Source organism: Sorex fumeus, unplaced genomic scaffold, assembly GCF_029834395.1.
Source record: "Sorex fumeus unplaced genomic scaffold, SorFum_2.1 ptg000044l, whole genome shotgun sequence".
Classification (NCBI taxonomy): domain Eukaryota; kingdom Metazoa; phylum Chordata; class Mammalia; order Eulipotyphla; family Soricidae; genus Sorex; species Sorex fumeus.
Window position 1 is genome coordinate 11193369 of NW_026606101.1, and position 17466 is coordinate 11210834.

Below are 17466 nucleotides of genomic sequence, written 5' to 3' on the forward strand. Positions count from 1 at the left end.
AGAATGCATCAGAGTAAAAGATAAAGAGATTGAAATATGTAAGAGATCAAGAAATCAAAGAGAGCCAGAGAGAGAGAGAGAATACAGTGGTTAAGGCACTTACTTTGTATGCAGCTGGTCTCAGTTCGATCCCCAGCACCACATATGGTTCCCCAAGCACCAAGCTCTAAGCACCAAAGGGAGTGATTCCTAAGCACAGAGCCAGGAATAATCCTTGAGTCCTGCCTAGTGTAGCCTAAGCCCCTCCCCAGAAAAGTCAAAAGAGGCATAAAGGAAAAAAATTATACCCAAAAAAAGCTCCAGAAGAGGGTTTTTGTTGTTGTTGTTAAGGAGGAAACAATAGTCAAAGAGAATAGCTGGAATTTTTTTCAGAATTTATGAAAGACTGCAATTCTCGGAGCCAGAGTGATAGTACAACAGATAGGATACTTGTCTTGCACATAGTCAACCCAGGTTCTGTCCCTGGCACCCAATATGGCCTCCTATTGCCGTGCGTGATTCCTGAGCACAGAACCAGAAGTAAGCCCTGAGCACAAAAATAAGACAAAAAGACACAAATTCTCATATTAAGAGACCCAGTAATCATGATCACTATAAAAAAACAACAAATTAATGTCTAGGCACAAATTTATAAAACTACAGAACATAAACAACAGAATATTTAAAGCAAATCCCAAATAGAAGATTGATCATTTACCAAGGAAAGGCTTTCAGATCCACAGTTAATATCTCAACAACAACATTGGCAGCCAGGAAACAGGGAAGTAATATTTTGCAAAGTGGTGAGAAAAATAATTGAAAGCTTAAAATTTTAAACCTCTCTATGCTATCAAGAGTAGTATAAAAATAAAGAGCTTTCTAAAGAGACTTAAGAAAATTTACCATTAACAGACCCTAGATAATTGAACTGCTCAAGAATGTACTTCAGGAAGAAGAAAATTGAACCTAAGATGGAAGAAATAAGATCTAAGATGGAATGGTGAGCTAAATAATTGTTAAGCGTGTGGTAAATTTTAATAAACATTCGTTATGTAGTAATCACAATGATCATAATTGTCTTTAGACTTTAAATGTCTGTTGACATTTTTTAAAAATCACCTTCCCTACCCCAAAAAGATAATCACTAAAATTAGAAATTAGAACGTATAACTTAACAAACTAGTAGTGGAGGGTTGAGAGGAAGGGCATGACCAAAAAAAAAAAAAAAAGTCAATCATATAAAACTGGGAAAATAACATAGGAAAAGAAGGTTAAAAAGTAATGATGGGGGCTGGAGCGATAGCACAGCGGGTAGGGCGTTTGCCTTGCACGCAGCCAACATGGCCAACACAGGTTCAATTCCCAGCATTTCATATGGTCCCCCGAGCACCACCAGGAGCAATTCCTGAGTGCATGAGCCAGGAGTAACCCCCGAGCATTGCCGGGTATGACCCAAAAAGCAAAAAAAATAAAAATAAAAAAAAAGTAATGATGGGGGCTGGAGCGATAGCACAGTGGGTGGGGCATTTGCCTTGCACATGGCCAACCCAGGTTCAATTCTCGGCATCCCATATGGTCCCCTGTGCATTGCCAGGTGTGACCCCCCCCCCAAAAAAAAAGTAATGATGTGGGGTGCGGGGTCAGAGAGAGAGTACAACAGGTATTTTCCCTGTATATGGCTATTCTGGATTTGATCCTTGGCACTGCATATGGTCCTCCAAGCCTTACCTGGAGTGATCCTGAGCACAGAACCAGGAGTGGCGAAAAAGTTCCAAGGGCTGGAGTGATGCATGAGGCCCTGAGTTCAGTCCACGATTCCACCTTGTTACCTTAGCTACCAAAGTGGCTCTTACAGCCTCGAGCTGTTGGGCCTGAGTATTGAGTCATCCAGTTCAGTTGGCTAACTAGATTGAATCAAGTATTGACTTTTCCAGTCTTGGAAGTTGCCCAAAAGTAATGGCATAAAACGATAAACAAATAATAATAGTTAAATGGAATAATCTTAACTTTATGTGCCCTTTAAAAAAAATTTTTTTTGTCTTTGAGCACACCCAGCTGTCCTTAGGGTTTACTCCTGGCTCTGCATTCAGATGCAGGGAATTATATCGGGTGCCAGGGATTGAACCTGGTTTGGCCAAGTACAAAGCAAGAATTTTACCCTCTATACTGTACTTATATACTCTTTTGTTTTTTAAATTTGGGGGTCACACCCAGTAGTACTCAGGGCTTACTCCTGGCTTTCTGCTCAGGCTTCACTCCTGGTGGGCTCAGGGTACCATGTGGGTTGCCAGGCATCAAACCCAGGCTGGCTGTGAGCAACACAATTTCATCACCTGCTTTAGTATCTCTTGGCCCTACCTGTCCCCCCTACCGCCTCCACTTCTCCCCCCCTCACCTCATGCACTCTTCAAGGAAACAAAAATCTAAGGACTCAGCTTATAGTTAAAAGGATAGGGTAAAAAAAATCCAGGTGACTATTAACCAGAATAAAGAAGTACAACAGTATTTTTTTCATCAGGTAAAATAGGTAAAAATTTTTTTCTAATTGCTGGTGGGGCTGAGGGTTAGCTGGAAAGACTGAGTGCTTGCTTAGCATATGGGAGGCTCAGGTTTAATCCTTTGGCACTATCAGATGGGACCCAAACTTCCCTCTCCCAGTAGGGCTAATTTTTTTTATGCATTTAAGAAACTAACCTTAAAATGTATCAAACAATCTATAGAATTAGGAGAAAGCAAATTTTAGGGAATTTTTAACATACCTCTAATGGTAGTTGTGGTTTTTTTTTTTTTTTTTAAGTGTTAAGAGAACCTTAAGGTGTGGATGCACCGGGGTCGTTTCTTCCTCTGGGGCCAGGAATACAGCTGAGCAGTTGAACACTTGCCTAATATGTGAGGCCCTCAGTTTCATCCCTGACACCGCCAAAAAGAAGTGTCAAAACGCCTTTTGTCACATCTGCTATTTCTTCCCTCGCTCTTAATCTTTACCTTTGGGTGGTTACAACTTATGTCCCTAAATTATAAAAATGCTGGGCTGAAGAGATAGTACAGTGGACAGGGTGTTTGCCTTGCACTCAGCCGACCTGGGCGGACATCTCAGATGGTCCCTGAGCACCGCCAGGAGGGATTCCCGAGTTCAGAACCAGGAGAAGCCCCGAGTATTGCTAGGTGTACACCCTCCTTCTCCCTTTAAGAAAGGCTGGAGCGATAGCACAGCGGTAGGGCGTTTGCCTTGCACGCAGCCAACATGGCCGACCCGAGTTCGATTCCTCCTCCCCTCTCGGAGAGCCCAGCAAGCTACCGAGAGTATCTTGCCGGCACGGCAGAGCCTGGCAAGCTCCCCATGACGTATTCAATATGCCAAAACACAGTAACAACAAAGTCTCCAATGGAGACGTTACTGGGCCCGCTCGACCAAATTGATGATCAACGGGAAGGCCTTTACTTTACTTTTACTTTAAGTGTTAAGAGGTCTAAGGTGTAGTTAGTTAAGGGGTTAAGGTGCTTGCCTTGCATATGATTGTTCCCATTAAATTTCCTGTACTGCCAGGAGTCATTCTTGAGCACAAACCCAGGAATAAGCCCTTAGCATTGCCAGTGTCCTAAGACTCATCCTGCCCCAAGATAAGATGAAAGAAAGACTTTATAACATACTTAGATTATTAAGATCAAGGCGCATGCTTTGCATGCAGCGGCCCTGGTTTGATCCCTGGCACCAGACAGTCCCCCTGCATTTCTGCAGTTTTGGGTGCAGCACTGGAGGCCCTTGCACACCACCATCGTGACCACCAGCACAGCCCAGGTAGCTGCCAGCACCCATAGCCCCGGGAACACTCAATGAAATGCATGCACAGTTGGCAGCCGAGAATCGTTGGCAGAGCCCCCCGTCCTCCTGAACAATGCCTAGGAACCCTCCGAACTTTGATGTAATGGATTTTATAAAAACCATAGGCTAATAAGTCAAGCACAATCTTTTCAAGCATAAATGTAACATTTATACAAAATGACCACAGATTCAGGGGTTAAGGCCCTTGAATATTAGCCTTGAACCCGTTCCATCTCTAGTATTGCATATAGTCCTCCAAGCCAGGAGTTACCTCTGAGCACAAAGCCAGGTGTAGCATCTGAGCACCAAGGGTGTGATCCAAAAACCAAGCAAAAGACAAAAACCCAAATATTATTTCAAAGGAAATTTTCTGTAAAATTCAATAATTGGTATAGCACAGCGGTAGGGCGTTTGCCTTGCACGCAGCCAACATGGCCGACCCAAGTTCGATTCCTCCGCCCCTCTCGGAGAGCCCGGCAAGCTACCGAGAGTATCTTGCCCGCACGGCAGAGCCTGGCAAGCTCCCCGTGACGTATTCGATATGCCAGACACAGTAACAACAAAGTCTCCAATGGAGACGTTACTGGGCCCGCTCAAGCAAATCGATGATCAACGGGAGGGCCTTTACTTACTTTACCTTTACTTACTGGTATCACACAAATAATGTTCTCTAACTACAGTGAAACTACAGTAGTTAGTGGGAAGAAAGCAAAACTAAACAACCCATATATTTAGAAATTTTTAAATACCTTCTAAATACCTAGATTTGGGGGTGGGGTGGAGGTGAGGCGGGGAGCCGGCAGTGCTAAAGGCTTACTCCTGCCTCTGTGCTCAGGGATCACTCCTGGTGGTGTTCAAGAGACCGAAAGTGGTAGTAGCAATCCAACCTAGGTCAGTAGCATGCAAGGCTATACTATCTTTCTAGCTCCCAATGATTTAAAATATAGATGGATGGATGGATGGATGGATGGATAGATAGATAGATAGATAGATAGATAGAATTAAAAAATATGTTGAATGGAATAATGAGAACAATACATATCAAAATTTGTGAGCTGTCACTAGAATAGCCCTAAGAAGAAAATTTGCTCCCTCAGAATTTATATTAGAAAGACTGGAGCAATAAGACAGTTGACAGGGAGTTTGCTTTGCACATAGCCAACCCAGGTTTGATCGCTGTCATTCCATAATTGATATGGAAAAGTTAGCAAACTTAGTGACAGCTATAAATCAAGAAAATGAATAGCAAAGTTGGAGCGATGGTACAATGGGTTTTAGTACACTTGCCCTGCATGCAGCTGGCTAGAGTTTCATCTCCTGTATACTATGTGGTCCCTCAAGCCATGCCAGGAGTGATCCCTGAATACAGAGCTAGGAGTAAGCCCAGCATTGCCCAAAGACCAAAGGAGGAAGGGAGGGAGGGAGGGAGGGAGAGAGATGAATAGCAGAGTAAAGTTTAGTTACTTAGGAAGAAAACAGTAGACTCACAATGGAGACTTTACTGGTGCCTGCTTGACCAAATCGATGAACAACGGGAGGACAGTGCTACAGTGCAAGAAGAAAGCAGTAGACTTAAGTAAGATCTAAATCCAGGAAAGCAATAGAACAGAGCAGCATCAAAACGAAAGGGTACTTCTTTGGAAGGGAACTAAAATTAATGACCCTTGGGGCCTGGGATATCATGCTCAAGGGTAGAGTACATGTCTTATATGTTGAGATCTTTTACTTTTAGTATCACATAAACACAATAAATAAAACAGATGATCCTGACAAGATAAGTAAAGAAAAAACAGAAAGACCAGAGAGCTAGATCAATGGCTTATCACATGCTTTGCATTCAGAAGCCCCAGTTCTGATTCTAGAATTGCTTGGAACCCTGAGAGTAGACCCTGAGCACGGCTGGCTGTGGAACAAACCCTTAAAGAAGTAAAAAATAGGGGACCGGAGCAATAGTATAGCAGGTAGGGCATTTGCTTTGCATGCAGCTGACCTGGGTTTGATCCCGGCACTCCCGGTCCACCAGGAGTGATCCATGAACACAGAGCCAGGAGTAACTCCTGAGCACCACCAGGTCTGGCCCAAAATCAAACAATAAAAGTAAAAAATAGCATAATTTATGTAAAAATGAAAAGTATATGCTTTAAAAGTCTTATAAAATGTAAATAATATTTCAGGTGTTTTTTTAAGAATGGAAAAGGGATATCCCGTATATACATTTGTGCTATAAATTGTAAAGCATTGGAAAATTAGCAGTGTTTTAAAACCTACTTTTAGGGCCAGAGTGATAGCACAGTAGGTAGAGTGTTTGCCTCACATGTGGCGAACTCTGGTTCAGTTCCTCTGACATCCCATATGGTCACCCAAGCACCACCAAGAGTAATTCCTGTGTGCAGAGCCAGAAGTAGCCCCTGAACACAGCTGGGTATGACCCATAAACAAAACAAACAAAAATACCTAACAGCCAAAACTAACTTAAGACAACAGACTTGAAAAATTCGTTACTTAAGAAATAAAAATAGTTAAAAGTTTATCTCCCTGTGAATTATCTGGTAGAATTTATTGCCCAGCCCCAGCCCCAGATGTTTGTACAGATGAATTTTACTAAATATTTAAAGAACAGATAAATAGATTCTTTCAAAGCATAGAAAAAGTACTTTTTAATTTAATTGAAGGGGTTTTTGTGGGGCTTTGGTTGTTGTTTCCCCTTTTATATTGAATCACTCTGAGATACATAATTAGAAAGTTGTTCATGATTGGATTTTCAATCATACAACGTTCTAACACCTGCCCCTTTAGCGTACATTTCCCACCACGGATCACCATTTTCCTACCGTCACTCCCCCAAACTTGCCTCTGTGGCAGGTTCTCTCTTATCTCCCTCTCCCCCTCCCTCCCTCCCCCCCTCCTTCCTCTCACTCTCCCCCCCTTTCTTCCCTCCCCCCCTCCAGGTACTGAAATGTCATATATTTCCTTTTACCTTGTCTACACTCAGTTCTTGTTCAGAGAGATCATTTCTGTCATTGTCATAGTGGTTCCTTCTCTGTCCTAACTGACTTGCCCACCCCGACTTGTGGCAGGTAAAGAAGTTGTTTGTTTGTGGTATTTTTTTTTTTTTGGCCACACTTGAGATACTAGGAGGACCAAGATATGCTGGGGATTGAAACCAAGACATGAACTTAAGTGAGTTGAGCTGTCTTTGATCCCAAAGCAATGATTTCCTTTTTTGTTATTTTGCTTTGGTTTTTGGGCCACACAGGTAGTGCTTAGGAATTGCTTCCAGGGGTGGTGAGACTCAAACCCAAATCTTCTGCATGCAAAGTTTGTGCTCAGCTCTCGCTCATTTTAATATTGGTGTCAAAAATAAAAGAAAAGGGCCAGAGAGATAGTGTAGGGTTTAGGCATTTGCTTTGAAGGCAGCTGACCCTGATTCTATCCCTGGCAACACATGTGGTCCCTTGAGCACAAGGAGTAATTCGTCAACATAGCCAGATGCAGCCCAAAAAACAAGAACAGCAGCAAAAAGAGTGGAAGAACTGCATGAGAGGATAATAAAAGAGTATTTTCACTTTCAAAAGTGTTAAGAATCTTAAAAAATTGGTGTCAGACATTAGAAAAATATGGAGTTTGGGGCTGGAGCAATGGTACCATGGGTAGGGTGTTTGCCTTGCACATGTCTGACCTGTGTTCCTGACATCCCATATGGTTCCCTGAGCATTACCAGGAGTCATTCTTTTTTTTTTTTTTTTTTTTTTTTTTGCATTTCAGTCATACAGTGATCGAGTACCCATCCCTCCACCAGTGCCCATTTTCCACCACCAGTGATCCCAGCATCCCTCCCATCATCCCCACCCCGTCCCCTTTACCCCACCCCGCCTCTGTGGCAGGGCATTCCCTTTTGCTCTCTCCAGGGTGTTATGGTTTGCAATAGAGATACTAAGTGGTCATCATGTTCAGTCTATAGTCTACTTTCAGCCCGCATCTCCCATCCTGAGCGGGCCCTCCAAGCACCCTTTTCTTGGTGGTCCCTTCTCTGTCTGAGCTGTCTTTTCCCCCAGATGTGAGACCAGCTTCTAAGCTGTGGAGTAATCGTCCTGGTACTTATCTCTGCTATTCTTGCGTGTTAGTCTCCCATTCTGTGACTTTATATTCCACAAATGAGTGCAATCTTTCTATGTCTGTCCCTCTCTTTCTGACTCATTTCACTTAATATAATACTTTCCATTTTGATCCACCTGTATGCAAATTTCATGACTTCATCTTTTCTAACAGCTGCATAGTATTCCATTGTGTAGATGTACCAAAGTTTCTTTAACCAGTCATCTGTTCTCGGGCACTTGGGTTTTTTCCAGATTCTGGCTATTGTAAACAGTGCTGCAATGAATATATAAGTGCAGATGTCATTTCTGCTATACTTTTTAGCATCTCTGTGATATATTCCCATAAGTGGTATTGCTGGGTCAAATGGGAGCTCAGTTTCTAATATTTTGACAAGTGTTCATACTGTTTTCCTAAAGGGCTGAACCAGTTGGCATTCCCACCAGCAGTGAAGGAAAGTCCCTTTCTCCCCACATCCACGCCAACACCAGTTGCTTTTGTTCTTTTAGATATGGGCCAGTCTCTGTGGTATGAGATGATATCTTGTTGTTTTGATCTGCATCTCCCTGGTGATTAGTGATGAAGAGCATTTTTTCATGTGTCTTTTGGCCATTTGGATTTCTTCTTTGAGAAAGTTTCTGTTCATTTCATTGCCCCTTTTTTCTGATGGGGTTGAATGTTTTCTTGTGGAGTTCAACCAGGCTCTTGTAATTCCTTGATATCAACCCCTTTCAGATGGGTTTTAGGTGAATATCCTTTCCCATTCTGTAGACTGTCTTTGTATTCTGGTCACTGTATCTTTTGAGGTGCAGAAGCTTCTTAATTTAAGGTAGTCCCATTTGTTTATCTCTGTTTCCACTTGCTTGGCCAATAGTGTGTCACCTTTAAAGATACCTTTAGCTTCAATGTCGTGGAGGGTTTTGCTGACCTTGTCTTCAATGTACCTGATGGATTCTGGTCTGATGTTGAGGTCTTTAATCCATTTTGATCTGACTTTTGTGCATGGTGTTAGCTAGATATTTGAGCCCATTTTTTTTTTGCATGTAGCTGTCCAGTTTTGCCAGCACCGTTTGTTAAAGAGGCTTTCCTTGCTCCACTTCACATTTCTTGCACGAGGAGTAATTATTGAGTGCAGAGCCAGGAGTAATCCCTGAGCACCACTGGGTATGATCCAAAAAGGTTTTTTTTAAGTGCTGAAATAAAAGATTTTTCCAATTATTGAAAAAAATGTGGAGTTTGTATTTTTCTTCTTTAAGAAGTATCAGATTTACCTTTACAATTAGCTTGATATTGTCTTGGCTTCCATTTAATACAGAAAGAAATAAGTATCAAATTAAAAAAAGTGGATCAAGAGATCTCAAGATTGATATAAACACTTTCAAGAGCATTTTGTCAGTGTTTAGTAAAATTAAGGTTTATATTTAAAATCCAGCAATTCCAAGTACATAATCTAAAGTCATCATCACCTGTCCACAAGAAAACATAATGTTGCAATGTTACAAAATGAAAAGTTGGTAGGCAGGAATGACCTTAGTATACAATAGCAAGAATGTGGATATATGTGTTCTATGATACAGAATGCTTGTATAACTCTAGATACATCTCAAAAATAACATTAAATGAAGAAAGAAACTGAGTAGGAATACATGTAGCATGGAGTCACATGTAACTCCAAAATTAGTTTACTGCTGGAGCGATAGCACAGCGGTAGGGCGTTTGCCTTACAAGCGGCCAACATGGCCGACCCGAGTTTGATTCCTCCGCCCCTCTCGGAGAGCCCGGCAAGCTACCGAGAGTATTCGATATGCCAGACACAGTAACAACAAAGTCTCCAATGGAGACGTTACTGGGCCCGCTCGAGCAAATCGACGATCAATGGGAGGGCCTTTTTTTTACATATTAGAAATTTTATTTTTTAATTTGCATTTGGTACTACACCCAGTAGTGCTCAGGCTTACTCCTGTCTTTGCACTTAGCAATCACTGTTGAGGGACTCGGGATCATTTGTGCTGCCAGAGATTGAACCTGGGTCCACCACATGCAAGGCAGGCACCCAGCTCACTATACTATTGCTCCAGTTCCAGAAATTTGGAAGAATTTTAAGTAAAGATGGTATAAAACTGTTTAGGTGTTTTGGTTTTGCTTTGGGGCTCCATCTGACAGTGCCACAGGTCCCTTGCAGTGCTGGGAATTGAACTTAGGGAAATTGTACAGGCAAAGCATATGCTTTAGTCCAAATCCCCAGCTCTGCATGGAATTGTAAATCTCAATTATAAGAAGTAGGGAATAGAATGAAACTGGAAATGAGTAAGAAGCTTCTGCTGTGTCTACATATGTATCTGTCTGAAGGGCAGAAGGCTTCAATATAGATAGAACAGGTGATGGCTGTAGAAGTCTTCCATACCTTTTCAGATTCTTGAAAACCTCATTAACAACAAACACATACCCTTCACAGTATTTTAGGGATTTCTTCTTTCCTCCAGGATTAATAAGGATGACCAGTCCTGCCACTGTTATGATACCCCAGGGAGGAAACATGTCATCTTCCATCATGGCACAAGGCCCCGGTTCAGAGCTACAGCCAAGGACTCCTCGCCCTGCTTCTCAGTCAGGTAATGACCATCAATCTCTGAGGACTGAAGAAAATGGAAGTTCCTGCACAGAGTTTTACAAAAATCTGTTCCCTGATATCAAATTCCCAACTGTGCAACTCAGATGCCTCTATATTTATAAAATCTGCCCTAACCTTCTTTTCCCATTTCTGGATATTTCTTCAGTTTTACCCCAACATTCCTAAAACTGCTTCCTTAATCTGTTTAGTCCGGCAAGATACTCCATGCCAGAGAATTTGTACCTGAGTACATTTGGTAAATGCTTTATACTTTTACCCTTCCTCCTCAAGTTTCAAAATTAACATTAGAGGCTCTGAGAGACTCGCATTTTGTAAAACTAAAGCTTTAAGTTCATTGTTACCCAAACATAATTTAAACTATTTACTTTTTTTATGTGAGATTTTATCTTTCTATCATCTTATTACTTGCACATGGAAAGTGCTTGCAAACATTTATTTTATTAAATGGTACGAGCAAATTGGACCTAGATTTGCAGTTTGCCAAGACTACTGCTCTAGGACCTAGCTTGCAGTACTTTAATTGCTTTATTGTCTATTTTTGAACAGATGCAATGGATCCACTCCTCTCTGGGCTCCATTTACAACAACAAAGTCATCCCTCAGGATCTTTAGCTCCCCCCCACCACCCAATGCAGCCTCTCCCTTTGAACAGACAGATGAACCCAGCTAACTTCCCCCAGTTGCAGCAGCAGCAGCAGCAGCAGCAGCAACAGCAACAGCAGCAGCAGCAGCAGCAGCAGTTGCAGGCAAGACCCCCACAGCAACATCAGCAACAACAGCCACAGGGAATTCGACCCCAGTTTACTGCCCCAACTCAGGTGCCTGTTCCTCCAGGCTGGAACCAGCTGCCTTCCGGAGCCCTTCAGCCTCCTCCAGCCCAGGGTTCTCTGGGCACAATGACTGCAAACCAAGGTTGGAAGAAGGCTCCCTTGCCTGGCCCAATGCAACAGCAACTCCAGGCAAGACCATCCTTAGCCACGGTACAGACACCTTCCCACCCTCCCCCTCCATACCCCTTTGGCAGCCAGCAAGCCTCACAAGCCCATACAAACTTTCCTCAGATGAGCAACCCAGGCCAGTTCACAGCTCCTCAGATGAAGAGTTTGCAGGGAGGGCCCTCCCGGGTCCCAACCCCCCTGCAGCAGCCCCACCTCACCAACAAGTCTCCTGCCTCCTCACCCTCCTCCTTCCAGCAGGGATCCCCTGCTTCCTCCCCAACGGTTAACCAAACTCAACAGCAGATGGGACCAAGGCCACCTCAAAATAACCCACTTCCCCAGGGATTTCAGCAGCCTGTCAGCTCTCCAGGTCGGAATCCTATGGTTCAACAGGGAAACGTGCCACCTAACTTCATGGTGATGCAGCAGCAGCCACCAAACCAGGGGCCACAGAGTTTACATCCAGGCCTAGGAGGTGAGGAGCATGGAAGCTGTTTGTGTTGGTCAGTTTACTGAAGATAGATCATAGTAGAACTTAAAGTTTTAGAGCTAATGGAGGGAGTGAAATAAGAATGTAATTAATTTGGTTTGTGAATATAGTGATGACACTTGATTTAAATTAATTTGGTACATTATGAAAATCTTATGCAGCATTTACTGGTAACATTTAAGCAAGCTCTCTGGGTAAAAGTACAGGTAAATTCAATATAAAGGTACTCAGTTTGTTTATCAAATTCTTTTGTTGATCTTGTACTGGTAAATTAAAATTTCAAAGAGAAGCATACATTTTATTAACAGCTAAAACTGCTCAGATGTTAAAGAACAATTAAGATTATGCAGTAGGAAAAAAACTTAAGTACAGGATCTTATTGGGGAAAAGGCCCTTCTAGTTTTCACTTTTTATAATCCTAGTGTATAAGATAGTAAGCATGGTATTTGTTAAATTTGGTTAAAGTATTAAAGGGGAATAAGTTCAGAAGTCATTGACTTTTATAGATTTATAATGCCAATGCCTGCTCCTTAGAGAGGGAATTCCATCAGTTATACCTAAAGGAGATTTATTTATTTATTTTGTAAGGTGCCACTTGTATGAAGAAAAAGCAATGGAGCTTAATGTGTGAGAGGTAAAACGATTACAGTAAAACTTATCCATCTCCATGTTTATTATTTATTCTTATTAATCATTGATCCTAGTGCACATGAATGTGCTTGGAGCTGTTCAGTAGGTATAGAGAGTGTCAGTAGTGCTGTCATCTGATAAACATACCCCCCACCGAAAGACACCCATTGTCTGCCCGGAAAAAAACCCTTGCATCTTTAGTGCAGCATAGCAAAGGCATGTTCCCATGGTTTATGATGAATGAAATTGAGTTGCTCATCAATCTTTTCACTCTCTTGTAATTCTGTTGACATGCAGGCTCTAATATTTGAACCCTAAGAAGTTTTTAGAAAATGCAAGAATGTTTCAGCTCCAAACTTCACTGTTCTGGGCATGTCACATGGCCCTGAATCAGTAGAAGCTGAGAAGTCCCTCCTGCAAATGTGATTATTGATTTACTTACAATGGAAACATGCAAATGGGGACTTGTCACTGCCAAAGAAAGGACAAATGTGTATTTGTCTATAAAGCATTTTCCAGGAGATTGAAAATTTGGCCCTGAGAAGAATAAAGGGACTAATGCAAAATTTTTCAGTGAGCTCTAGGTCTTGATGCTTTCATAGAGCAGATGATGTGCTCACCTAGGTGATCTGGCCACATCAAGGCCCACAGTATAGACAAGAGTGGGTTCTGAGATTCTCCTTAGCACTGATTTGTTTTCTAAAATTAAACCTTTCTATAAAAGGAAATACTTCTTTAGTAAGAATCTGTTACGTGTCATTTTTGGTATCATAGCTCTTTGGATTGCAGCAAACCTTATGAGGAGAAGGCATAATGATAAATTTAATGTAGCCTCACTTTGAAGCTCCTACGAATTGTTTCCAATAGCTTGTCTTCCAAAGAGACAAGCACAGTACTAGTGGGGGGAATGTTAGACAAAGGAGATTGTCATTGATTTCCCTCAAAGGGAAAACAGAATCACCTGTTTAATATCAGGACCCAGCTCTTTGTTTCATAGCATTTTTTTTATTAATTTGGTTGAATATGAGAGAATTTAGCATATTCCTTTTATATCTGTGTTAAAGTATGTAAAGTTTCAGGGTCTGTTGTATTACAGAGAAAAGTAAGCCCTAAACCTTGATGTGACTTGGCTTCAGATCACATTTAGGGAGCAGATTGCCATCTTTTCCTTGGCATGTTCTAAGTGTAAATTTTTCAGTATTTCTTTTTCATTTTGACAATGCTCATGTAAGAGATTGTGTTAATTTTTTTAACCATCTTTCCCAACCTTATTATTAAAGATCTTACCAGTGTGACAGAGAGCTAAGCCAGTGAAGACTTCATGCAGCTCATCCTTCCTTATTCATTCCACATCTAAGCAAGAGTATAAATTTGCTAGGTAACTGCCTTACTCATTGTTTTCTATTAAGGAATGCCTAAACGCCTCCCACCTGGCTTCTCAGCAGGACAGGCCAATCAGAACTTTATGCAAGGTCAGGTGCCTTCGACCACTGCAACCACCCCTGGTAATGCAGGAGCCTCTCAGATGCAAGCAAATCAAAATGTCCAGCATGCAGGTTTGTTTTCCATCATTTATTCATTCAGCATTTAATAAACATTTTGTGGTAGCCTATGATAGGCAAAAAGGATATACTTAGAGTTAAATATAACTGGTTTCTCCTCTGAATTTCAAACCCATAAATATGTATTCTTTTAGGACAGTAATTGGTATATCAAAAATAGTCAGGATGGCCGGAGGCTGGAGATGTGACTTTATGATAAAGAACATGCTTTTCTTGTTTGAGGCCTTGAGTATGATCCCTGATAAGGGGGGAAAGTAGCTTAAGGAAACTAGAAATAACTAAATACCAAAGGAAAGGAGATGAAACTCTTAACTTTGTGATTATATGTTTTATGTCTTTTTACTTTTGTATCGTATCAGGCAGTGCATGGGAGACCACGCAATGCCAGGGATCGAACTCAGGCCTTCTACATACAGTACATGTGCTGTACAGTTCATTGAGCTAACTCTCTGGTTCAACAATTTTCTTTTGGGTGGTGGGGAAGGTTCGAGCCACGATCCTGGGTACTCAGGGCTTTTTCTGACTCTGTGCTTTGGGGACTCTGTGGGTGCATGGATCTAACCAGAGTTAGCCACATGCAAGATTCCAGCTCAGTCTTGTTTCCTTAAACTGATACTAGATTTTGCGTTAGTATTTTAGATTTTGTAGGTTGTATGGTCTCTGCTACAGCTCTTTAACTCTGCTATTGTAATGCAAAGTACCCTTAGATAATGCATAAACCATTGAGTATGGCAGTGTTCCAAATACTGTTTATTTGTGAACTGATGCATTAGTCTTTTTTTTCTTGTTAGTGAAACACCATGAGATACAGTTGTAGACTTACAATTTTTTGTGCTTGGGTTTCAGTTATACAATGATTGAGTACCCATCCCTCCACCAGTGCCCATTCTCCACCTCCAGTGTTCCCAGTATCCCTCCCATACCCCTATGCCCCCAGTCCCACCCCACCCCTTTTGTTTTCTCTCTCCTTTTGGGTGCTGTGGTTTGCAAAAGAGGCTTTGAGTGGCAGTCATGTTTGGTGATGCATTAGTCTTGACTTGGCTGATGGGTTAGTGAAAGTACAAATGGTGTTTCTAGCAAAGGAAATTATAGGTGCAAAGTCATGGTGACACATGGCATTTTAGACAATTGCACCTTTTAAAATTCTGTGTAATTCATATTAGCATTGTTTATCCTGAGTATCAGAATTCTGGTTTACAGTGTGAGGTTTGAAGACTAAACCTCAGCCAGAACTTATTTAATGTTAATTATTGTTATTGTTATTTGATATTAATGGTGGGCTGGAGCAATAGCACAGCGGGTAGGACATTTGCCTTGCACGCGGCCGATCCGGGTTCAATTCCTCGTCCCTCTCAAAAAGCCCGGCAAGCTATCGAGAGTATCCCATCTGCACAGCAGAGCCTGGCAAGCTCCCCGTGGCATATTCAATATGCCAAAAACATTAACAAGAAGTCTCACAGTAGAGACGTTACTGGTGCCTGCTTGAGCAAATCATGAACAACGGGAGAACAGTGCTACAGACAGTGTATTTTATACAAGAAAAAACTGGAGAAGTGGTAGAACAGTGGCCAGAGTGATAGAACAGCAGTTCGGGCACTTGCCTTGCATGTGGCCGACCCAGGTTCAATCCCTGCCACCCCTTATGATCCCCCAAGCTCGCCAGGAGTGATCCCCAAGTGTAGAACCAGGAGTTATCCCTGAGCATTGCCAGGTGTGGCCCCGAAACAAAACCCAAGAAAGTAGTAAAGCAGAGTGACTGAAAAGTATTTATAAAGCATTTTTCTATAAACCTAGATAGACTTCATGTTTCTGGTCATCTGGTCATGTAAGTACTGCACGACTAATTCTCTTACCCTTTCTCATTGAGGCAATTTTAGGCTGATATAGCTTCAAGTATTTTCTGAACTTCCATCCCCACTTGGTATTAAAATTATGAGGTTCCATCTTTAAGTGCAAATCACTAAGGAGAAAATTCTTTTTTTTTTTAATTGAATCACTGTGAGATTCAGTTACAAAGCTTTCATGTTTGAGTTTCAGCCATATAATGATTGAACACCCATCTCTCCACCAGTGCACATTCTCCAGCACCAATGTACCCATTATATACCCCCCATTCCCAACCCTCCCCCTGCCTCTATGGCAGACAATTTCCCCCATTCCCAACCCTCCCCCTGCCTCTATGGCAGACAATTTCCCCCATACTCACTCTCTACTTTTGGGCATTATGGTTTGCAATATAGATACTGAGAGGCTGTCACATTTGGCCCTTCATCTACTTTCAGCACACATCTCCCATCCCGAAAGATTCCTCCAGTCATCGTTGACTTAGTGATTCCTTCTCTATTCCAGCTGCCTTCTCCCCCAACTTATGAGACAGGTTTCCAAACATGGAGCAATATTCCTGGCCCTTGTTTCTACTGTCCTTGGGTGTCAGTCTCATATTATGTTATTTTATATTCCACAAATAACTGCAGTCATTCTCTGTCTGTACTTCTCTTTCTGACTCATTTCACTTAGCATGATACTCAAGGAGAAAATATTTTTTTTTCTTTTTGGGTCACACCCGGCAATACATAGGAGTTACTTCTGGCTCTGCACTCAGGATTTACTCCTGGCGGTGCTCAGGGGATCCTATGGGATGCTGGGAATTGAACCTGGGTCGGCCGCATGCAAGGCAAACTCCCTACCCGCTGTGCTTTTGCTCCAGCCCCTCAAGGAGAAAATTCTTAATTTAAAAGTTCAAATTACTTTTTGAAAACTGAGAGGAAAGGGCAAATGGTTTGACTCTCCCTAGCTTCTAATGCAAAATTGCATTCCCGAGTTACATAACTCCCAGCAGTACTAGGTGACCATGGATCAACCATGGACAGCAGTGCTTTGAATAGAACCTGGGCCTCCTGCATGTGCTCTATCCCATTGAGTACTCTTTTCCACGCTTCATTTTATTTCCTCTCCCACCTGCCCTACTCTTTTCTGTTACAGTCACCAGGGGTTGCACATCTGCCTTACTGCAGTGCTCATATACTTGGTCTCAGTTGTCCCTTCAGTTATGGCTTGCACAACTGTTTTGCTACAGGTCACACTCTTAAGACACCCAAATTACATTTATGGTGTTCGCCAGAAGTCACATTGCCTGGCAAAGTGCTAGCATATCTTTCTAGTTTTGATACAGCCAGAAATTGCTTTTAGTGCCAAAGATTGCAGAGAACTGCCCGTGGGACAATTAAACTCAACCATACAGTCATACTGTTTACATGCACTGTCTTTTTTTTTTTTTTCTTTTTGGGTCACACCTGGCGATACACAGGGGTTACTCC

At 42.0% G+C, this 17466-nt stretch overlaps 1 protein-coding gene across 5 annotated transcripts in view; it reads left to right on the forward strand.

Annotated features, from left to right (window-relative positions):
- NCOA6 (nuclear receptor coactivator 6) overlaps window positions 1-17466 on the forward strand; it is an 84167-nt gene that overhangs the window by 33094 nt on the left and 33607 nt on the right. For 3 of the 5 annotated variants that reach the window (XM_056122135.1, XM_056122137.1, XM_056122136.1), the window contains 3 exons: window positions 10381-10509; window positions 11076-11942; window positions 13997-14143. In XM_056122135.1, the coding sequence (XP_055978110.1) occupies window positions 10381-10509; window positions 11076-11942; window positions 13997-14143 (1143 nt within the window). The remainder of the gene's footprint in view (window positions 1-10380; window positions 10510-11075; window positions 11943-13996; window positions 14144-17466) is intronic. The other 2 variants (XM_056122138.1, XM_056122139.1) reach the window with 2 other exon arrangements.